The sequence below is a fragment of the Misgurnus anguillicaudatus genome, chromosome 11, assembly GCF_027580225.2.
Source record: "Misgurnus anguillicaudatus chromosome 11, ASM2758022v2, whole genome shotgun sequence".
NCBI classification, from domain to species: Eukaryota; Metazoa; Chordata; class Actinopteri; order Cypriniformes; family Cobitidae; genus Misgurnus; species Misgurnus anguillicaudatus.
Window position 1 is genome coordinate 25,377,009 of NC_073347.2, and position 24,042 is coordinate 25,401,050.

The window sequence follows — 24,042 nt, forward strand, 5'->3', positions numbered from 1 at the left end:
ACACTAATAAACTTTTGTTATCTGTACATTATTAAAAGAAAAAAAACCGAATAAATGTGTGATTTACTCGGTACATGAAGGCTAATCTTGCACACTTTTCTTAAATAAAACAAAAGTATAACGTTATTTTTATTAATATGATAATAAAATAATACAAATAAACATGTGAAATAAACATAGATTTATGTAATCAACAACAAAAACAACAATGACTATTATTATTATTATTATTATTTCGTTACGTCCAAAGTGGTGTAGGTTACGTCAGTGTTGACCGGAGCATTTCCAGCAACGTCAGATTACGTCACCACTATAGGGACTACTGCTATAACCGTGAGGGCTTGAGTCACGAAGGTATTACATTTTATACGTCTGTTATTAGTCATATAATTGTATATTTAATAACACATCCATATTTATTCATAAAAGAAAATCAATATTGCTTCCAATCAAGCAACATTGTACACGAACTATAACAACACCCCTCTGGTGTCAGTTGGTATGTTCCGTATCACACACTGGCTGCAGTACATGTGCTGTTTTTGGTAGAGAGTAACTCCAGACAAAATTTGCCGGGTTGTCATGTAGAAAACCATATCACATCTTTGTGGGTTCGGCGTGAAAGTTAGTGATATATTCAGTATAACATCTGAAAATAAAATACAAGCGGTTGTTATCCCTGAAAACAGGAAGGCCCGTTAAACGGTTCTCTGAGACGCCGACAGGTAAGTTAAGTCTGCGCTTGCTGCTTATCTTCCAGCTTGTCATGGTACTCTTTGTAGTCTGTAATGAATTGAGCAGACTGTAGATATCCACACAGATCTGCATGTTGGTATTAAAACATTTAAAGAAGTGGCCAGAATTGCTTGTAATGTAAGCAAATCGCCACGTTGCAGGCTATCTCCTGCTACAAACTGCAGTGCGGTGATTATAAGATAATAACTTGCTTAAACTTTTATGTATGGTTTTGATTCAGAGAATCTGATATATTTAATATGCGTATGATCAGAATCATTATTATTAGTCAGGCTTCTGTGCAACGTGGGATTGTTAGACGTGTACTTGCACTTTGCTTCCTCATAGCGGCGCTGTTTAGCTACTTTTTCTGAAAATAAAAATATGTTGTGCACACCTGTGATATATAAAATTTTGCTAAATTTGGTGTCTCAGATAAGTAAAACTACTCAAATCTGAGACATTGAGAATCACTGCCTTATATTGTCAGATAAATTGTTAGCAATATGTCTACTACTATGGTGTTGTTTATACCTTTGTGTAAATGTGATGTAATACAAACTTTGAGTTTACAAACAGAAAACAAGCAAATATCAATACCAGTTGATTGTGTCTATCATTGAAAAAGTTTTTTTTACATTGTGTTTAGAATTGCAGTGGAATATAGAAGACAACAGTCTCACTACAACTGCAAGAAGCCTGGTTTATAGAAAATCTGAGGTCACTGAAAATGTTATTCGCACCTGACTCAGCTCATATGAACTGAATCTAAGATTCATTCTTGCCTTTGTTTTTCAGAAAACCTTTCTTGTATTGTTGTGTCAGCTGATTGGTGCAGACCATGGGGAAGTGTAAGAATTGTGGGTGCACAGACATTGATGTGGACCAGGCACGAGGAGTTGCTGTTTGCATGGGCTGTGGCTCCGTGCTGGAGGACAACATCATCGTGTCCGAGGTAACATTCGTGGAAAGCGGTGGTGGAGGATCGTCTGCCGTTGGGCAGTTTGTCGCTGGTGACTGTGAGTAACCATTAATTTGCACAAGACACAGCAGAGAGAATTTTGCCTTTAAATGTGGGACTTTTAGAAGGATCTCTTGACAGAAATGCAATATAATATACATAACTATAATGTCAGTGGTGTATAAAGACCTTACAAAATTAACTGTAATGTTTTACTTACCAATAAAATAAGCTATTTTTATTTTACATGAGTGGTTCTTAACCTTTTTTGGGCCACCACCACCCAATCCATCATCCAGGTCCCTCAAAAATTAGTTTAATATCTTTTAAAAAATATATGCAGATTAACATTGTCTTAATAATAATCATAATTTTATTAATAATATTATTATGTCATTTAAAAGCATTTAACTTAAAGCCAAATGGCAGATTTGATTTGACTGGAATATTATTATTATAGCTCCACAAGAAGCAAAAAATTATATTTTATATATTATGATTCATGTCTGTCAAGAGATCCTTCTAAAAGTTACACAATGCACCTTTAAGTCTACTTATGTCTATATTATATTTGTTGGTAATATGGTCTTATTGTACTATTTGTTTCTTGCAGCGTCTGGAAATGTGCCACAATTGGGAACAAACTTCCACACCGGGGTGGGGAGGGAGTCCAGAGCTGCCACTTTGCAAAAAGGTAAGGGTGCATATATAATCCAAACTTTCTGCATCTTACTTATTTGAGCATCACCATAGAGCTGTTATATTAAATATTCTACTACATATCAACTACTAACATTAGAAATACGTTTCCAAGCTAAAGGTTCAGTCTAAACTAACATGTCTGTATAGTTTTTATTTTTTACAATGACAGATTCTGTAGAAGTTGATTGCATGTGTAATGGAAGTTAAGTGTGTATCTTAGGTTTAGCCAGATGGTTCTGTTTGCTTTTAAAAGAGGATTCTCACACTATTAAACTTGAAGAGTCAGAAGGTGTGGCGGGTTTATGTGCTTTTGTGTCGTAATGATGAATAAGTTTGGTCAGACAAGCGTATGCTCTGTGTGTGCTGGGAGAAAAATGAAGAGGTCACACTTTATTTGTGTCTGTATGTGAGGGAATGTACATGTGTGATTAATAGCCTGAGATTTATATATCTGTGTGTGGCGGAAAACAAAAGACTCTCTGTGAGTCTGTATACGCTGACCTGCTTTCTGTTCAAAGATGCTCTCCTCCCACTCTGAAGGGCTCATATCTGCTTCTCAAACAGCCCATGCACAGCAGGTGCTGAGACAGAGAGTAACTACACTTTGTAATAGCAGACACATTTTGAAATATATAAGTCAGTTTTTAGTGTTATATTTTAGTTCATTTGTCCATAAAAGTCCAGCACGTCATGAATACACAGAAAATTACTATTAGGTGCTTTATATGTTCTTGTTTGTTTGCATGTATCAGTATACCAATGATCAGAGCTTATTAAGTGATTAAGATTTAGTAATTATCCAGTCACTATTACAACCTGGGATTGCTCTACAAGACTAAATCTACAGTAAATGTACTATAATAACTAATACAGACTGTGATGTCTGGTGCATTTTGTTCAGCTAGGCGGCAGATAATCCACCTCGGTCATCAGCTCCAGATGAATCAGCACTGTCTGGACACAGCCTTCAACTTTTACAAGATGGCACTTTGCAAACAACTGACTAGAGGACGAAAATCAGCCCATGTCATTGCCGCCTGCCTCTACCTCGTCTGCCGGACGGAGGGGACACCTCGTATCCTTAAATCGGTGAGGTTTATCAGTGAGAATGTGAAGAATGGTGATATGTATGGTAAAATATTTGTGATTTTGTATAATGGAATGTTCGTATTTAAACCGTTCGTAAGTCCCATTCACTTCCATAGTATTTTTTTTCCTACTATGAAAGTGTTAGGTTACAAACAGTCCTCAAAATATTTTTTATCTTGTTCATCAGAACAAATACATTTCTACAGGTTTCTAACAACGTGTGAGTGGGTAAATGATGACAGAATTTTCATTTTACTTCAGATTTTTTTTTTTTTTAGATAAACTGGCTTTTATGATGAGGTCATGTGACACAAAGTATAAAGTACAATACATTTTGGGGTGGTTTCCCGGACAGAGATAAGCTTAAGCCAGGACTATGTCTTAGTTTAATTAGGAAATATAACTAGTTTTAACAAACATGCCTTACTTACCAAAGACATTACTTGTGTGCATTTTGAAAACAAAGCAAAGGTTTACAGTGCCCAATGTAACATTTGTTTATGTTTCACGTGTAAAAAAAAATATTTTTCACACAATTTACTTATCTGTATACCGCTGTTTTCACTGTCCTAAAAACGGTCTGATGTCTGTCTTGTTCTTTGAAGTCCCTCGTTCAGAAATACGTAACGAGTTCTGATTGTGTAGTTTGTTTAGTGTGTTGTGATTGATAGCAGCTTAGCTTGCCGTTAGCTAAGCTGGCTACTGATGTATTCCTGTGGGCGGACTTTAGTCAAAAAGCTGTACTACTGACGTCATTAAAGCAGGAAGTAGAGGGCTGTAGTCCAAACCGGCCGTTCGCTGTAGGCTTTGAAAGGCGAATTCTGTTAAAGAAAATATATTGCCTGGCAGTGAACTTTGAGCTTCATCATTTTACAGGTATTTTTATGCTACTGTAGCAACATTACACACTAACTAGGGTTTAATAAATGGGATCATAAAGAACGTGACCTGTATGATATGTCAGTGCAAGTTGTTTTCAGTTTGGACAGCTCTTAAATTAATTTTAGTCTAGGACTAGTCTAATCCCTTTCTGGGAAACTGCCCCAGTATTATTTTAAATCTTAAATCTAGTCAAGTGGTTGATTCTCGGGAAACACACATACTGATTAAATGTAATTGCTTTGGATTAAAGTGTCTGCATAATGTGTTAATGTAATGCCTACTATTTCACTGTATATTGCTTCCATAGTAAGTAAAAATGCCATTTAAAAATGAATAGATGGTTCAGCTTGTACACCACCAATCTTTTTGAGTCATTTGCCTTTTTTAGTGCAGGATAGAGCTTTTAATTTGCATACTTTTGGATACTTATTTGAGAAGAAAAAAATGTATTAATTAGAAGCAGAAAAGAACAACCAAAGAAAGAGATAACCGTGAGAAGTGAGTCAGATGACTTTCCATGGAAAGGAAATGAATAATACAGATGAGGAGAAGTTCATCAGAAGGGGTCCTCTGTGGGGATGTAAGTGTGAGTCAACCATCTTGAGATGGTCTCTTCATGGACACCCGTCTACATTCCTCATCGCATGCAGAATCTGATGCTTAGTCATAAAGTCTTGTTTCTCCTGTGTGTATGAACAGTCATATTTTGTAATAATCCTCCTAGACTACACTTATTCCTGAGTCTAATCCTGGTTGTTTTCTTTAGTCTGTTTGTCTATTGAGTAATCAGCATCCGGTTTAGCCTACTCTTAATCCAGACCCCATCTGATGTCTTAAAGACACTATCTTGCTTGTACCAAAGAAGGATTTTCCAGAGTGCTCGTGTGTTTAAAAGAGGCAGGAAAGGCAGGGCGTGTGTGTCTCAGGAGACTGCATTATGCCTGGGTTGAACTTAAATGTGAACGTTTGCCGATGTGCGCAGTTTACCGGAATGCCATGCTTTAGTTTATTATGGCTTGAGTTGTATTTGTTGCATTTTCTATTATCCTAGAAGGGAAGGATGCAGGGCCTAGCATTTTGGCATGGGTTTTGGCATGTTGACGTATTACTATCCCTGGATATAAATAAGATGGGAAAGTCTAGAAAAATGTTAAACATCCTCTAAGAATTGGTATAAAATGTTGATTGGACATGAGTGCATTGTAATAAAATTCTTAAAGGGACAGTTCACCCAAAAATGTAAGATTTTATTTTTTGGAGCACAACAGGAGATAGCAGAATGCTTCACTGTTATGGGTCTCTCATTTTCATGAACCTTTTGAGGGAAAATTTTAACCTTATTGAAAATAGTGCCAAAAATGTATAAATTTGCGTCTTATCATCTGTCAGAGATTACATAAGGAACATGTGCAGACGTCTTGTAGGCTTACATAAGAGCTCATGAGAGCTTTCAGGAGTGGAAGGGGTGTGGGTGGCTGTGAGCGAGAGAGAGAGGGGGTGAAAGCTTTGTTTTTGGCCTAAATTCCCACTGGACAGGTTAAATTTAGATAACGCAGCATTATTGTCTTAAAGTCAGCCTCGCCTAAACAGTTGCTTGCTTTCTGCTAAGTTCTGAGCCTAAGCCGGAGTCTGTGGTTTATTGTGGCAGGTCTCAGTTCTTGGAATTTTTGTTTGCTTTTAATGTACCTAAAATATATTTTAACACCTAGTAGTTATTATGGAAAAGATTTAGGAAATTTTGTAATCTTTCAAATAGCCATCTGTTATCCAAAAAATTAGAATCATCTCTTTGTTGCTTTAGTGACTTTAAATCCCACAATGATTTTTTTTTTATTGGGATGTTTTTAATGCTATTTGAACTGATTGGGCAGGTGTACTTGTCTCCATGGACACAGAGTAGTTGGTTGCCAGGAGACAAGGATTATTCAAGAGTTCAGGAGGTGGTGGTTTAGTAGCGCTCTGCTCCGAGAGGGAAAATGTCAAGCAAATAGTCTGAATCTGACCATAATCTCATTCATTTCAAGGTGGATTAAAAATCGCTGCCTCTATCATATTCCCTGTCTGATCCTCGTCTCTGTGTTTGTGACCATCTGTCATATGATGCTCACTACTGCTTAAAAATCTTTAAAAGTTCGTTAGATGGCGTCTTAAACATCACAAACCAATAAATGGTACATATGTACATAAGCAATCCTGATTGATTTCCTTAATACATTTTCACAGACATGCTGCTCGACTTGAGTGACCTGTTGCAGGTAAGTCCTGCCTTTTTGCCATGACACATAAAGCATAGTGTGTACCAATGTACGTATTTGTATAAATGTACCGAAAAAAATAAATGTGCGTGCAGTCAGGAGTGCATATGTGTACGGTGATAGTGAGGTCATTTCTTTTAATATAGGAATGCAAATACAAAATAAATTCTTTTTTCAGCCAATTTGTGACATCTGTAACATTATTTTTTGTAAAAAACAAGTTTAGTGTAATATTGATATGAGTTTGTTTTGGTTTTAAGTTCGCTAACAAAGGTCAAAATACAAAGTATTATTACACTTTGAATAATTGCTGGGTTATTTTTTACCCATAATAGGTAAATATTGGACAGAACACATGCTGGGGTAACATGACCCAATGTTGGGTTGTTGTATAAAGGCTAGATATCTCACCCACGCTGCTGGCCAATTGAGTGGAACGTCTGCATTTGGCGGCCATCTTACCACAAGCACTTTTAAATTACCATAACTTGCTTAATTTTTTACCAATTTTCAAATTGTTTGGTTTGTTATAAACGTCAACGATGTACCTATGACACTACATACTTAAACTGGAAAAAATAATTCATGAAACATGTTAAAGCATTCAGAATTATAAGCCACGTTATTATCGTTTGTAAGGAACCAAACCGTTTGAAAATTGGTAAAAAATGTAGCAAGTTATGGTCATTTAAAAGTAACTGCACCATTAAACACAATGCTATGAGTGAGCGAGCTGCCTCTGCCTGTGGTAAGATGGCCGCCAGTTGATGACGTTAGAGACTCTGCCATAACACATCTAGCCTTTATACATACCAACCAGCAGTTGGGCCAAAACAACCCAGCATTGGGTCAATTTTAACCCAGCGTTGTTTTCTGTCCAATATTTACCCATTATGGGTCAAAAATGACCCAGACATTTATAGAGTGTATGCGTCGGAGGACATGTGTTAACCCACATTATTTAATAGAAGATTTTTTAATGTAATCAAAAAAAAAATCTTAAAGAAAAACAATGCCGTTGTTCAGTGTTCTTACCTCAACTTAGACAAATCTACACATCCATGTTTTTTGTCAATCATGCCATATTTGTACAGCGCTTTATGAATGTGTTACCATTTAGCCTAGCCCCATTAATTCCTTCTAAATTCATCCTGTTTGGAGCCATAGGAATGAATGGGGCTAGGCTAAATGCTAACAAATTCAGAACGCGCTGTACAAAGATGATGTGCACACATTGAAAAAAGACAGGGATGTATTAATTCATCTAAGTTGAGGTAAGAACATAGTAAAATATTGAACACAGTGTTGTTTTCCTTTAAGTAGAAACTAGATAGATTTCAGTAGCGTTCACAGAATTGCGACCTCCATTAAATAAAAAGTATGTGTTTGAGTGTGTGAAAGACATTTTCTTCCAGCTGGTGTGACCGTTTTATATTTTTACTCTCCCAGCTGTCCTATAAAGTCCCCTCCTTGCCCCACACACTTACACACAGACCCTGTCCACTGCGGTATTTGAGTCATTAGGGGATTTTACCAGAGAAAGGACCCATAAATTCCTTCGCTCTCCCCCAGACAGAGGAGCTCTTTTGAGGCATAAGGCTGTCACCTCCCCTCTCAGGTCAGGAGTGTGTGAGGGCCATCCCACTTTTTAGTGGTCATGACCTCTGACATCAACTAAAGAAGATTTCTCTTTAATGCTGTGAGGCCCAGATGGAAGGAATAGGGTTGCTATGTATGTGTGTGTTTACACATTCTTTATAGTTTTTTAAACTTATAAACTTATAAATTAAAGATAAGTAATGAATTATATTGATATTAAAAAAAGTTTGTATTTATTTATTGTTTTTGTAATTCATTCTCTAAAAATGAGAAATACAGATGTAGAGTTTATGAGAAAGTGAAGACTCTGCAGTGATGCTGCTGGTATGGATCCAAACCCCAAAGCTCTGAACTTTGCAACCTTCAGCATCTGTTCAAATACACATCGTTATCGCCATAGCTTTCTGTTTATCTGTTCATCTTTTTTTGCTGTCTTGTTCCCTTTTCATAATCCATCCACAAAGTATGTCCATCTTTTTATGCATTCTTTCTGTCTTTTCTAGGTGAACGTGTATATTTTGGGGAAAACCTTTCTTGTTTTAGCCAGGGAGCTCTGCATCAATGCACCTGCTATTGGTAAGCATCAAGTATCACAGACAAGTAAAAGAGAGCATTTTATATTTATAGTGGTGTATTAGTGTAATTTAGTTTTTAACACACAGATGGTGCTGTGCCACACTCTCAGAAATAAAGGTACATACAAAAGTTGTCACTGGGACACTACCCTTTCAAAAAGGTACACCTCTGTACCAAAAGAGTGCATATTAGTACTTCAAAGGTACATATTGGCAGTTGAAAGATACATATTTGTACCAAAATGGTACATATTAGGACCTATTTTAAAGGGTACTGCCCCAGTGACAGCTTTGTACCTTTATTTTTGATAGTGCACTGTAAAATAAAATAAATTTCAAATTGTTTAACCATGGTGGTCAAGTAAAAAAAGTCTCATTTTTCAAACATTTTTAGTCTTAAAAACAGCAATGCTTTGTTTAAAACAGTATAACAAAATGTTTTACAGTGGTATAGTAGAAGTGGTGTAGAAATGTAATACTGATGAATAAAAGTTAAATGTTTTATGGTTTTCAGTGTAAAAGACACATCAAGGTGTCAACAAAAACCATTAAATAACATGACAGTCAACACTGCCCAAGTTCAAGTGCAAACTGCCCATTTTCTACTGTACACAGGCAGGTTATGAATAATTAAAAATAAAATAAGAATAAATTAAATGGTATGTTTTAAAACAATATGTTTAAAGAATAAATAAGATTGGAGACCATTTCTTTGTGTGTGAGACATAAAACGGATTAGATGTAAGGAAACCCCCCCGCATCCACCAGAAGTGTCTTGCAGCTACATAATGAGCAAAGGCATTTATTCCAGACGATAATCTACCCGCTGTCCTTTCTTTAATAGATCAAGTACTCAAGCATAAAATATCAGCTCTGGAATTTGTCCCCCTTGCACCCCTGTTCCATTTGTACTGTCAGAGGAACACTGAAACTGGAAGGTGACTTTCCCACACTGGACTTCTGTCATTCCCTCCTGTCCAAAATAACTTAACTCGGTCCCATCCAGAACAGCACTAACAGTGTAAAATGTATCTTGCTCCACCTGAACTGGATGCTCGAACCGCACAGGAAACGTTGAGCTAGAACCGTCAGAAACAAATTTGGTCAAGTTTTGTGCCAAAAGCACCCCCTTTCTCTTGAGTTCGATTTTGACGCTATATTCTGCCTTCCCTCCGCTGGAACCATACAGTCCGAGCCCAGCAATGAACACACGTTTGTCCACAGCAAACTGGATGCTGTCACAGCGTCCACGGTAGCGCCACTGGTTGCTGCGGTAGGCGGAAGATTGAAACCGATGACAACGTTGCGGCGTCAGCCCCTTTCTGGGCGTAACCGGGAACCCGAGCGACGGTTTTGTCGCAGCTGTGTACCAAAGAAAGATGTTGTGTGTTTCATCAAGGGTTAAAATGTTTGACTGTGCTGCATCATCTGCAAATTCCTGTAAGGTCATGGAGGGTAGGCGCACAAGGTGCAGCGCCTTCCCCAGGACAGCACGCTGGTTTTGTGGTGTGGTGCTCAAGCCTTGCCTCCGACACTCTGCATCAGCCCAGCTCAGAACCGCCTGGAAGACCACAACCTCCTTCACGTTTAGTGTCTCCCTATGTAAGATGCACTCAAGCGTTGGTAAATCAATCTCAGAGAATCCCTCAGAACGCAGTGCAAGCTCCGCCTGTGCATCGATCACTTCCCAACACCTCTGTGTGAGATCCGGCTCCTCGAACAGCCGACTCTGAGATAGCAGCACGCACGCATTTCGCGCCTCCAGGCTCGTCTCGAGGAAACCCACGCATGCTCGAGCCAGCGCAGACACCAGGTATTTCTTGGCAGCGTAAAGTGTAGCCAACACTGTGTCTGGTGCTAGGTCAATCTCATCACTGTACATGTATCTGATAAAGGAGAGGATAAAAATAAAGGTGTTTAGGTGATGTTCTTTCAAACATGCCTGAAAGCAGCTAGTTTACACTTCACCAAAGATGATCTGTTTAACAGACTCTGCTACTATACTTTAAATAGTGTCTTTCAATGTTCCCAAGGAAAACCTCATTTGCAATCCAATAAACGTATGTAATGGCTCTAAAATAAGAAGGTAAAACCTTGCCTTGGTGGACCCATCTGTGCAGCCTGGCATGAAAGCCGAGTGCCCTGTTATTAATGCCCGGATGTGATTAATGAGTCTTACTTGAGTAGGATGAGAAACGCAGCGGGTTCCACATCTGGAATATGGATATCAGAGTCTCCTTCCGCAAGATCCCCGTAAAACATAGCACAGAAAACTGAGCTCCCGACTGCCAGCACGTACTGAAAAGAAAAGATTTAGGGTCAGTGTCTTAGATTCTGAGAAGTCCGTAAGAGACTCAGAGAGCGATTTCATGTGAACTTACCTTGTGTGCCGGGACCCTCTCTGACTCACCGGGCGGACCAACAATGAAATGAACGTCTGCCATTTGTTCATTATTGAACATTTGTGCATTTCTGAATAAAATAAAAAGAAAAATGCATACATTATGATTTAATGTAAACAATACATGTGTATAATGCAATCGGAAATCGGAAAAAAGTTTAATAAACCATCACACATATGTTCTTGTTATAATAAAAAAACATTTACATTGATGCATTTGGCATACTGTTTTATACAAAAATTGATTTATTAAAGCAATGGTGTAAGTGTATTACGTGCTTTTTGGCGTATTGATCACCTTTTGTTAGTCAATGGTTATACTATGGTTACTGTAGCAAAACCATGGTTAATTTGTGCCTAACCATATAGTTTAAATATAGTAACCACGTTTGTGGTTTTATTTGTAGTAAAACTAGGTTTATTAAACAATTTTATGAGCGTTGTGTTGCTACAGCGCAATACTTGCCTTTCGCGTAATGTCGGATGCGCGGTCTGCCAGCTGGGAATCTCTACGTTGTTGTTATTGATATTTTGCTCCGTGGTCGGTGTCGTGGCGATGGTCGTGGTGGTCTGCGCGTCCGTCTCCACGTTCATCATCTTCTCGGACAGGTTCAGCATCACGGTCCCGTTCTTCGGCACCGTGACAGGGTCGTTCACCGGGTACAGTTCCGCTGCCATCCTTTTCTTCAGAGATAAAGTTACGATGTTATAGTATACAGACAGCCTGTCGGGGTGCTTGCTTGCCCTTTTCAACTTTTTTAACGTTTCGGGGAGCAAGAGAAGAAAAGTCACACATTTCATGATCCGGCCATGATGGGACAGTTTGCATTGCGACGCAGCGGGCATGAGAACAAAAACGAGTTTGGACGAAATATAAAAAATTAAAGAGTTCTTTCAGAAACCACCGATTTTCCTGTATATCCGTGGAAACAAAACACCATTAGCTTTCCTTAAACGAAGAGGCATAGACGTTTGTATTTCACCGACCATTTGAAGAGATCAACCTTCTTTTTTCTTTAATCGCATCCTTTCCGTTTATATACCGAAACATCCAACCGAAATCGCGTTGAAAGTCACCAAAAAGCCCACAAAATACAACCCACCAAATAAAGAGAGTGCCGATGTATACTCAAACAATGCTCAAGCCGATCTTTTCTCTGCTGTGGCCACGCGAAATGAACAAGTTTGACTGAGAGTTTATTTTGAGGTCTCTCTCTCTCTCCCTCTGACGTCAGGATCAGAGGGTTGTCCCTCCATCCCTCCCGAAAACTGCATCTTGTTCCCTCGTTATGGTTGTCTGCGGAGCTTCGTATAAAAATATTAATGCACTTTATTCTTCATATGTATGTTTATCTGTACTGTAGGTGTCATTCAAAATATAAACACGTCCGTTGTATCAAATGCGTAATACTCTGTCATTGTTTTTACCTTTAACACTCGCAGGAACAGAGCAGAAATTCATGATTTTCTACTACATTAGCAAATAATTAGCAAATATGTATGTTTCCTTATCTTTTGAAAAAATGCGTCTGCTAAATGGCTAAATTTAAAATTATTTGTTTAATAATACTGAGGAAAACATGTCGTGCATAGTATTTTTGTGTCTTTCTGATGACACATTTTAATCCGCGCGCTGCAGATTCTGCGCTTTGTAAACGTAAGATTTACGTCACGGCGTATATAGGAAAACCAATGCGCTCTCTTACCTCGGGCGATGCGAAATAACTTCAGATTGTGTATTTCGTTCGTGTTTTGCAACAGTACATCTGGACTCAAAGCGATGTCAAAGTTTCATTGCTCCGGCATCTTGTCAATACCGCTGCGCGCGCACGAGTGGGTTCCAAAACAATCCCGCATTCTCTCTCTCTCTCTCTCTCTCTCTCTCTCTCTCTCTCTCTCTCTCTCTCTCTCTCTCTCTCTCTCTCTCTGTAAGCGGCTTATAGTGAACATATGTAGTGCAGATTAGATCTGCTCATTCTTTGTTAGAGATGGCATTTTTTGCTTTGCTCTGAAGAGGTTTAATAATTGCAGTTGAAGAATAGTTAGAACTTATCATGGCTAGTAACTTTAAAGTTCACTAATTACTTTTGAACTCCCCACAAATTGATGATCATGAGCTACTGTAATAGCCACTGTAATCGTTTGTAATCGGTTGCTCATTAATGCTCATTTACTGCACCTAACCTCCAGATTTGACACTGAATTCCAGAAACTAAAATGCAAAATAAGTTTCCAGAAGCTCCAGAGAGATGTGTTTTGTCTGTTTTTGTGATTCTGAGAGTTTTGTTTGTTACAGATCCGTGTCTTTATATTCCGCGTTTTACGCAAATGCTGGAATTTGGGGAGAAGAGTCACGAGGTTTCGATGACGGCATTGCGTCTCTTGCAGAGGATGAAGAGAGACTGGATGCACACGGGACGGAGACCTTCGGGCCTCTGCGGAGCAGGTAACCATGGCAACCCTCCCCTAATGGTGCGACCTCTTTAATGATGTGAGCTAGTGAAGGGTTGCTTTGTTACATGCGCATAAGCACATACACCATCAGCAAAACATCAAGCGTTTCCCTTTCCTAAATTTGGGATTCTCTTTCCAAAAATCTCCTTTAGAACGTAAAGTTTTATACTAGTCACACAATGTTATTTTTCTCGAACATTTCCTCAAATCATAAAGAGCGCACCCCCATCTTTATTTAGATTTTTGCTCTTATTATATTCAGTAGGGCAAAAGAGTTATTTGCATTGTAAAAGCTTAATTGCAGAAGAGATGCAGTGCATTACATTTTTATTGCAGTGTCGTCAATAACATTTTTATTTCCATTCTGCACTTTCGTGTTTTGTGTTAACTTTTAGGCAGAGTTTTACTCTGTACAGTAATTAAGCTTTTAAAATAACTCACTCGTCCTGCCTCTCAGCTTGGGTTTCTCTGCCCCCCTTCATTGCAAAATCTGAATAATTAATATGCCATTAATCTTTTAGGAGTCAGGACTGCGAAAAGAGGAAGCTTGAGTTTTAAAGAGTTTGTTTCGCAGCAAGAGATCAGAGGCTTGAGAGGGACAGACAGACTGACAGAGAAAGAAAGTGTGAAAGACCCAAAATGAAGACAGACACAGAAGACTGAATGTGATGAAAGCCTCAGGCTCGTTGAATAGCGCTTGTGTAATAGCTGGAACGCAGATTGGTTTTTGTTCCTGTGGGGTTAACAGTAGAGAGGGCTTTTTTGATAGCTACTGTTTGCACAAGAACCTTTTAAGGTTAAGGAGAATGGCAGTGTATGTAGTGATGTTTAAACTTAGCGCTTCATTAAAATCAAACCATTCAGAACCAGTTCTACTAAGATGCATTTTTCACCATAATAGGATATTGAACTCAACTTGATTTTATCAATTGGGAATTGATTGGATTGTGAAAAGTGGGTGTTACTTTGCTACAATAATCCCTTGGGCTATTGGGTAACAGTGTCCACTGTGAATAAAGATTGCAATAGCATGTTTTTAAAATAAGCTGTGTTGCTTGAACTACGAGAGAAAATGTGAATTACAATGATTTGGTTTAGTGTTGACTTGCCAAGCATCATTAAACTCAAAGATTTCTAATATATTTTCAGTTTGCATACACCTTCATGCAGTGTGCACACACACAGTTCTGTTGTGATGTGTTCGCCCTCTCCAGTTTGTCATATAGTTCAGAAGTGCATCTGGTTCCTCATGTTTCTTTAATGAAACAGAGTGAAACAGGCATCTGGGGCTCTGCAATATTACAGGTGCATTTAATGTCTGTTTGTTCTGCCTGAGGTGAGTCAGCAGGGATGCAGGTACAGCGAACACACTTTTCTAAAGCCTATTAAAGTTTTATATTTACCTAGACTCCCTCTTTCTCCACAATTTTTTGCTCTATGTTTCTTTTTCTGAAAGCATGTTTGTGTTTTCGCAGCTCTCTTGGTTGCCGCTCGCATGCACGATTTCCGTCGAACAATTAAGGAAGTGATTAGTGTGGTAAAAGTGTGTGAGGCTACATTGAGAAAAAGGTGAGATTTTTATCTAAACAATAACAAATGTGCAAAGTGTGCGTTTTGTCTGAAAGCCATAAGCATATAAAGTGATGCTTATTATTTTTATAGCTATATCACTACCATACACTCACCTAAAGGTTTATTAGGAACACCTGTTCAATTCTCATTAATGCAATTATCTAATCAACCAATCACATGGCAGTTGCTCCAATGCATTTAGGGGTGTGGTCCTGGTCAAGACAATCTCCTGAACTCCAAACTGAATGTCAGAATGGGAAAGAAAGGTGATTTAAGCAATTTTGAGCGTGGCATGGTTATTGGTGCCAGACGGACCTGTCTGAGTATTTCAAAATCTGCTCAGTTACTGGGATTTTCACGCACAACCATTCCTAGGGTTTGCAAAGAATGAAAAGGGAAAACATCCAGTATGCGGCAGTCCTGTGGGCAAAAATGCCTTGTTGATGCTAGAGGTCAGAGGAGAATGAACCGACTGATTCAAGCTGATAGAAGACCAACTGAGTGAAATAACCACTCGTTACAACCGAGGTATGCAGCAAAGCATTTGTGAAGCCACAACACGCACAACCTTGAGGCGGATGGGCTACAACAGCAGAAGACCCCACCGGGTACCATGCATCTCCACTACAAATAGGAAAAAGAGATTTGCACGAGCTCACCAAAATTGGACAGTTAAAGACTGGAAAAATGTTGCCTGGTCTGATGAGTATCGATTTCTGTTGAGACATTCAGATGGTATAGTCAGAATTTGGCGTAAACAGAATGAGAACATGGATCCATCATGTCTTGTTACCACTGTGCAGGCTGGTGGTGCTGGTGTAATGGTGTGGGGGATGTTTTCTTGGCACAGTTTAGGCCCCTTAGTGTCAATAGGGTATCTTTTAAATGCTACGGCCTACCTGAGCATTGTTTCTGACCATATCCATCCCTTTATGACCACCATGTACCCATCCTCTGATGGCTACTTCCAGCAGGATAATGCACCATGTCACAAAGCTCGAATCATTTCAAATTGGTTTCTTGAACATGACAATAAGTTCACTGTACTAAAATGGCCCCCACAGTCACCAGATCTCAACCTAATAGAGCATCTTTGGGATGTGGTGGAACATATGCTTCGTTCCCTGGATGTGCATCCCACAAATCTCCATCAACTGCAAGATGCTATTGCTATCCTATCAATATGGGCCAACATTTCTAAAGAATGCTTTCAGCACCTTGTTGAATCAATGCCACGTAGAATTAAGGCAGTTCTGAAGACGAAAGGGGGTCAAAAACAGTATTAATAAATTATCAAATACAGTATTAGTAAGGTGTTCCTAATAATCCTTTAGGTGAGTGTATTTATGTAATAATGTTATTCATACTTTATAATTAACATCTTAGGCACCATTACAATGATATTTGATTGACAGGCTAAATGAGTTTGAGGACACGCCCACCAGTGAGCTCACCATTGAGGAGTTCATGAAGGTGGACCTGGAGCAGGAGTGTGACCCACCCTCATTCACGGCTGGACTCAGGAAGCAAAAACTAAAACAGGTTACAAATCACGTGACACTTTCAATTAGAGATTTAAAAATGTATATAAACTTTATTGGTTTATGCTTGAATGCCATTTGCCTAAATCTTTCTCTGCCAAATCCTTTTAACAGATTGAGCAGGAACTTGCAAAGAAAGTCGATGATATTGAAGGTAACCCTAACATTTACAAAGAAATGTATACTCTAATTTGCATTATTGATCTTTAAACAAACCTAATGTGTTGACTGAATAAGGATGTGTTGCTGTGGGTTCATTTGTATGTGTTCTGCAGGTGAAATCTGTGGGTATCAGGATGAGATTGAAATAGAGCTGGAAAGCTGTAGGCCCAAACCCAGAGGGATTTATGCATCCTCTTCTAGAGAAGGTATAACCGACACACAAAAATATAAACACAGTGTAGATGTCAATACTGAAAGCTTTTGCAGTCAAATGATCATGTTGTTCAGAATTGCTCATTGATTGGTCAGAACTGCTGCTCACCTAAAGAACAACGTACCTTTGTCTTCAGGAAGTGAAGTGCAGAAATTCTTTGTTTAGATTTTTGTCCGATTAACTCCCTGTTCAACTTTACCCACAATGCCAGAGATCCAGTGCTTTCTCATGCATGATATCTCTAATGGAGTGATTACAGTGGGGAGTTAATTAAGCCTGCGAGCGTGGGAGTGTTTGTTTGTGCGAGAGTCTGGGTTTGTCTTTTCATGCATGTTTGTTTCTGAGGTGCGAGGACCCTATTGTTCTTCAAGGAGTTATTATTATTAGAATCTGGTGATAAGGTACATATCGCGATACAGGGGTAAATCTAGACGGTAACCTTAGGCACACCACGATATGTAAACCTTAGCAAAAATTTGTGTTGCTCCCCTATGCTAGTACTTCCTGTCACTGTTCAGAGATAAGAATGAATTCTATCTAGTGGTCGGGATGTAAACTCCAAACAAAGCAAATGTCATGAATCTTGTATGATTTAAATTTTTACAATATCGATATAGCTTTTTGTTGAGAATTTATACAGTACTGCCCAACAAAATATTGCGATACTCACATTTATCGATATTTTCTGGCGTGCCCAGTATGAATCGTTATATTGAGGGAAAAATAAAGGATTTTCCTTCATGCTGCCTTGTCGATTTGTGTAATTTCTTATGGTAGCAAAACGGTTTCGGGCAGCTCGGAGGCTGCCATCTGTGTATTGAGTGTATTGAAGAGATTGATGTGTCAGTATGGCTTAATTATTAAAAGGTCAATTCTTAATGTTATCAATATTGAAATTCCCCAGAGGTAGGTTATTTTTTAAGAAATAGTACCGCAATGTTTGTTTTATCCCTCAGTCTTCATTTTTTATGTTGTTGTGATTCAAGAGATTTGTATTTATATTTTCTCTTTTGCTTCTTGCTTTTTAGATGATGTCATATCCTTAGCATCCTCTAGTCTTCTTGTTGGTGATGATGGAGAAGACGAAGAGCTTAGGGCGGCAGCATCTCACCTGTGCAAAGATTCAGGTTTTGGTGAAATGGATGCAAGTAGAGATGAGCGGAAGGATGACAAAGTTTCCCCATCCAAACGGCCATCGTTGTCATTATTGCTTGGGACGCTGCCCACTGCTGCCAGTTTGGGCCTGCCTGAGTCTATAACCAAAATGAGAGAGGAAAAAGAAAACGGTAAGCAAGTAGTTCACTCCATTTTCAGACTGAGGGAGGAGTGACTTCTTTTTTTTTTTAGCATTCCTGTAGCTTAGTTGCTAAAGCATTGCATTTGCAACTCAAAGGTCATGAGTTTGATCTCTAGCAAACATGCAGCATTTAAAGGCGGAGTGCACAATGTTTGAAAGCCAATGTTGATATTTGAATTCACCTAAACAAACACGCCCCTACCCCAATAGAATCTGGACCTTCTTTTAAAGAGTAACTAAACCCTTAACCAACTTTTTTTAGTTAATGATCTGTAAGAATGATGGTTTATTAGTGCTGTTCATTGATTTTAGTAAGTTTTTGACCTTTGGATATAAAGTGTTTCAATACTTCAATATATGGTGTAAAAACGTCTCTGAGTGCTGCCCTCTTCAGGTTGAACGGTGACTACTGCAGTTGAATTTTCCTATTGGCTGTTGGGTCCAAAAAGTAACTTGTGACGTAAGCAGTTTCAAGCTCACCACGCCCTTGTTACAATCTCACCACATGCTTGGTACGAGCTTAGTTTGTCCCCTCTATCTCCGTTGGGATCTGCCCACTTTTCTTGCATTTTCAAATATTGCATGTGGGTGGAGTCAGGCTTTGACCAGGGGTTTAGTTGCGCTTTAAAAGACCCGCCCCACACATACGCAACCTGGCAAGGATGTCAGTTAGTAGACACGCACCTTACTGCTGATTGGCTATAAGTGTGTTTTGGTAGTCGCCCCGTCTCCTTTTCCAAAGCGTTTTTCAAACATTGTGCCCTCCGCCTTTAATGATAGTGTCACTTCTATACCTAATTCACCTCTCTGTTAACTGAAGTGACTCCTTTTACAATCTTTCAGCCTATAACCACATTCACACAAGTTAACCAGTCTCTGCAGAACTGAACCCAAGACTTGTTTATCTGTATGACTTATTGCATAACATCTCTTGGTTGTTGCATTTTTATGAGAGCCTTTAAAAGAAAATATGACTTTGTTCATCACAGGCAGAAGAGCTGTAGCTGGTAAGCTCCCAGGGTAAAGTTCTGGCAGGTTGTCAGATTTTGTGATATCACGTGTTGTCATGTTTTCGATTGGTTGAGGATGATTTGTATTGGGTGGAGGAAGTGGAAGCCCCCTCTTTTGAAGTACTAATTGAACACAGCACCTTGTCTTTAACGCACTGTCTTTCATCCACCCACCAATGCTGGCTCTGCGTGCGTTTGATATCTCGTGAGACCTGCTGGTGCGCTGTGTGTGTGTTAGTTTGGTGGAGTTGGGAAATCATGACTCGTAGCAGCAGAGGGCTTTTGGCACTAGATTGCCAGTGCTTATGATGCGTGAAGTTTAACTTTTATATAACAGGGCAAACCTGTCTTTTATTTCAGTGGGTGAGACTGTAGTCACGCTAGAGTCGCATTGAATGTTGGCAACAGGTTATGATGACTTGATCTATGGCTTCAACAATTTGCAAATAATTATTGCACATTTTCCAAAACTGTGTTGTGCACTTTAGCATCCACATTCATATATATCGCATTGAATGGAAGTCTAGTGTGACCTTTAAGGAAAGTATATTTTTATATGGACAACCCTGAAAACATGGCTTTGTGTGTGTGTGTATACACCTGTGGCCTGGTTTTCAGACTGTCTGCTGCAGGTTTTTGTCTGTCTGTTTACTCTTGTCCATCAATTCCCTTATTTTTGGGTGTGCTTATTGTTCTATTTCAGACAATAAGATGCTTGTTGGAGTGATCTAGTTCCCGTGTGTACGTACGTGCGTGCGTGTGTGGTTTTGGCTATACTTGTGAGCCCCACGTTTGCAAATGTAGTAAAATGTCAAAAATGAAAATAGTAGTGAATGTAATTGTGAATTAAATAGTAGTTCATTTAGAAACAAAATGTTCACATCATCCACCATCTTGAATTAGTTTTTCTCTGAGCTTGTCATAATGCATTTTGGGCAAAAGATACTATAAACAATATTTAATGCTGGCTTAGAAACTGGCTAATATGAGGTATATTAGGAGCTAGCATTAATAAAGCGACAATATTTATATGAAGAGTTTGGTTCACAATGTATGGAATGGTGCGCTGTGATAGGTTAAGCAGATTTATTGCATTCTGCTGAGGAGGAGGACTAGCGTTTGTCGCGGTTTAGAAAAAATTGAGAAAAGATGACAGAATAACATGCCGGATATTGGATTTTGCGTTAAAATTGTGTTTATCGCGTTTTGCAACCAAACTCTTCATATTTTGCACAAATCTAGAACAGTGTCTGTAGGCACCAATCCTCTTTCTAATTCTGCCTTGTTAAACTTTTCTGTTTTTCTGAAATCAGTTTTATTCATTGAGTTTGTTAGAGTTGTTTCCCTGTTTTTTGTGTGTGTGTGTGTAATGTAGTATAATGCTTTGAGAGGGCGGAGAGCCTGTGATCTTAACAATACACAGGGGCAGTGTGTGTCTCCAGATGGTCACTCACTGTCTTTGCTGACCCCCCTTGCTGACCACACAGCAGGAAGTAGCATCGTCTGCATTACACTGAGCATCTTTCTATGCTTTATTCTTTTTGCTTGATTGACAGGTTGTCTGTCTTCCCTCTGAATACTGTTAATTTTTCATTATGAGGTCATTTACACCCTGTTTTAAGATCATTTTTGCACACTCCGATCCAATCACAAGTGAAATCCCCTGTATCTTCCATTGTCTTTGGACTAAGTGGGCATTTACACTAGGAAAAAGGAGTAAAGTGGGAGGAGATGGAGACAGAGAAGGGGAGGGAGAGGTGCCTTTCACAGGAGAAGTGTGTGACTGACATTTATTCTTCCTGCACGTCTTTAATGGATCCTCTGGACAGCTGTTTGAGGTTTGTAGAGGACAGATGGGCTAAAAGTGGCAGTGATTCACATTCATAAGGGTTTTGAAACGGACACAGATGTGCCTTTGTCAGTCTTCAAAGTGTGTAATTGTATTTTTATTAGTGGTTGACCAATATGTTTTTTTTTTCTTATGATACCGATATTGAAAAAGCATTGGCTGATTGGCCTATATAACACGCATGTAATTACAGTAAATGAGAAGCAAATCAATGAGAGACACAAAGAGACAAAATGGGAGAAATTGGAAACTAAATAAACATTTGTCATGCATAATGACACCTTTCTGTGCTGTTTGAATAAGACTTTGCTGCACACCAGAGTGTTGTTGTGTGTAACATTAAACATACATAGCTTCACATTAAAAAGTGAATAATGATTCGTAATTTTACTGTCTTGTCAGACTTTGGCTTTACATCAGAGTGTATTTTCATTACAAATAACATATTAAAGGAAAAGAAAGATATATTTGCCGATTGAAAGGCCAATTGGCCAATATAGATAATTCAAATATTACACATTTTGGATGATATATCAGATGCTGCAATATATTAGTCTATCTATCACAAATATTAAATGCATGCAGGGCTCGACATTAAGGCTTGTCCGCTTGTCCGGGACAAGTGGATTTTTTGTAGGACAAGTGTAAGAGAAAATTAGTTGTCCGACTGGACAAGTTAAATTTCAATGAATGTTACTTCACGTTATGTGCCGTTAACGACAGAGCAGAACACGCAGCGCAAACACCGAGCGGAATATTGAACAGAGAGTGCGGCACGCCGACACACACGTTTACATGTACTGTGTGTGTGTGTGTGCGTGCTGCGCGACAGCGATTTGAATCTGACAGAGTTCGTCACTGTACATTAAAAATCCCAAACAAACATTACAGCGTAAATGATAGGTTTAAGATTGATTTTATATATATAACAGATAATCCATAAATACATTTATTCGAATAAGTTTTAAAACATGGTAATGTTTTGCTTTAGTGTTTTTATGTCAGACAAATCATTGAAAAATCTTCTATTATTTTGCTTTAATTGCTAGTCCGGGTTTGGTTGAAGGCTACAGTTTGTCCGGTTAGAACAAGTATGTCTCACTTAAAGTATTCAAATCGTTGACTTTATTAAATGTGCATAGATGTGTGTTTAGTATAATGCACGCACAGTCCACAAAACGTCCTTTGATTTGAATCAATCCTGCTTATTTAAACTATAACTATTTACACTATTCAGCCGATCTCCTTTCCCGTTATCATTCACCTGCTCTATTTTCCGACACTGCGCAGACTCTCTAGCGGAAAGTTTTGGAACAGTCCATTTCGCACTTAACAACAGTGGTGATCGGATTAGTCCATTTATTAAAGGTGACACTTTTCTACAATCATTGAAATGTGGGAAAAATGAAGAGAAAGGCAGCAGATATAGCATCATTCTTCAGAAAGAGTAGCAAGAAGCAGCCAAATGAATCTTAGTAAAATACATTTTAGTGGCCTAAATTCACATGATTTTCTGTTCTCTATAGTATTTTCAGCAATGGGAGATATAAATCCTGGTTTCAAAGTAAATTTCAAAAGTTTTATTTGATTAAGTAGTTTAAAAAAACATGAGGTTGAATTATGACTATAAATTGTATGTTAATCTCAATTTTAATTAAAATTCAAGTATTGTAGCAATTGTATGTTATACATTATTCTTATTAACACACCTATAATACTTAAAAGTATTATAAGGATGGATGATAGAGATTTTATGTGCCACCAGAGTAACTCTGCCTGGCCACCACTGAAAATCCCTTGCTCCGCCACTGATTAGCAAAACACAAAAAATACATTATATTATAAATCTTTACCTGGACAAGTGACTTTTGTGCATGGACAAGTAAAACACAAATTTACTTGTCCGAAGGACAAGTTGCTCAAAAAGTTAATGTCAAGCCCTGGCATGAATGTAATGCATAGTATTAAATACCAATATTTTATTTATATTTGCCTTTTTTACCAAAGCATTTACTTTACAGTCAAAGCAAATTTTTGTGTAAAGTTTTGAGTGAACTGTTTGATTTGATTGAATCAGATGAATCAACTTTCCAAATTTCACATCATTTTAGTTTTAAAATATATTTTTAGTGTTTATTATTATAAAGTTTAGTATTAATTATGGTTGTTATTATTATTAGTATAACACATTCTACCTCTCTTACCGTGGGTCCACACCATCTGCGTTTGAGGGGTCAACATCACCTCTACTGCGTCTAGTTTGCCGCTTGAACATTTTAAGTTTACTCGCTTCATTGGCACGTGAAAGCTGTGAATAAAATTCTAGTCAACGAGACATCAACGTGGAAATTCTTGTCATGGTAGGGGTTTCTGCAATTCTGCTCGCTTTCTGTAATCACGTCACTACTAGAACAAGCTCCTGATTGGTTAACGCGGCACGTTTTTCCGCCAACGTTCAAATTTCAACTCGCGCGTTTGCTGCAGCAAAGCTCAATTCGCGCCATTCGCACGAACGAGGCGGAATCGCGTCTAACGCGCCACACTAAACACCTCATTCGCGTCGCGAGACCTCCAGACGCGTATTAACGCGTCTTCACATTGACTTAAAATTTAAATCACTTGCGCTTGACGCCTCTTCCGCGGCTGGTCTGAACGCAGCATTATATTTCCCAAAGCATGGAGTGATCAAAAACGAATCCACTGTTGCAGTCTTTAGAAAACATTATGGTCATATAAACAGCACA

The 24,042-nt window shown here is 38.6% G+C and overlaps 2 protein-coding genes across 6 annotated transcripts in view; one reads left to right on the top strand and one right to left on the bottom strand.

The window, feature by feature from the left end:
• The first annotated feature begins 262 nt into the window (after positions 1–262).
• brf1a (BRF1 general transcription factor IIIB subunit a) overlaps positions 263–24,042 on the top strand; it is a 47,249-nt gene continuing 23,469 nt past the window's right edge. Inside the window, exons 1-13 of one of the 4 annotated variants that reach the window (XM_073873414.1) lie at positions 425–725; positions 1,385–1,455; positions 1,534–1,754; positions 2,310–2,390; positions 3,300–3,473; positions 6,593–6,624; positions 8,727–8,799; positions 13,496–13,645; positions 15,129–15,222; positions 16,641–16,767; positions 16,881–16,920; positions 17,042–17,134; positions 18,171–18,428. In XM_073873414.1, coding sequence (XP_073729515.1) covers positions 1,577–1,754; positions 2,310–2,390; positions 3,300–3,473; positions 6,593–6,624; positions 8,727–8,799; positions 13,496–13,645; positions 15,129–15,222; positions 16,641–16,767; positions 16,881–16,920; positions 17,042–17,134; positions 18,171–18,428 — 1,300 coding nt within the window. In that variant the 5' untranslated portion in view covers positions 425–725; positions 1,385–1,455; positions 1,534–1,576. Of the gene's footprint in view, positions 355–424; positions 726–1,384; positions 1,456–1,533; positions 1,755–2,309; positions 2,391–3,299; positions 3,474–6,592; positions 6,625–8,726; positions 8,800–13,495; positions 13,646–15,128; positions 15,223–16,640; positions 16,768–16,880; positions 16,921–17,041; positions 17,135–18,170; positions 18,429–24,042 lie in introns of those variants that run through there. The other 3 variants (XM_073873415.1, XM_073873413.1, XM_055169948.2) reach the window with 3 other exon arrangements.
• btbd6a (BTB (POZ) domain containing 6a) lies at positions 9,172–13,088 on the bottom strand. 2 transcript variants are annotated; one of them, XM_055169951.2, is made up of 5 exons: positions 12,906–13,088; positions 11,666–11,883; positions 11,180–11,270; positions 10,978–11,096; positions 9,172–10,684 (listed from the first exon to the last, which is right to left on the bottom strand). In XM_055169951.2, exons 2-5 carry the CDS (start codon positions 11,875–11,877, stop codon positions 9,652–9,654), a joined length of 1,455 nt encoding a protein of 484 aa, XP_055025926.1. In that variant the 5' UTR covers positions 11,878–11,883; positions 12,906–13,088; the 3' UTR covers positions 9,172–9,651. The 2 variants fall into 2 exon arrangements, with proteins under 2 accessions (XP_055025926.1, XP_055025925.1); XM_055169950.2 differs by lacking the exon at positions 12,906–13,088 and having other exon boundaries at positions 11,666–12,884.

Coding starts and splice junctions, on each gene's coding strand:
- btbd6a (XM_055169950.2), bottom strand. CDS start 12,045: ATGCCCGCTGCGTCGCAATGCAAACTGTCCCATCATGGCCGGATCATG. Junction 11,097..11,179: donor AGAGGGTCCCGGCACACAAG/GTAAGTTCACAT, acceptor TTTTCTTTTCAG/TACGTGCTGGCAGTCGGGAG. Junction 10,685..10,977: donor GCGTTTCTCATCCTACTCAA/GTAAGACTCATT, acceptor CTCCTTTATCAG/ATACATGTACAGTGATGAGA.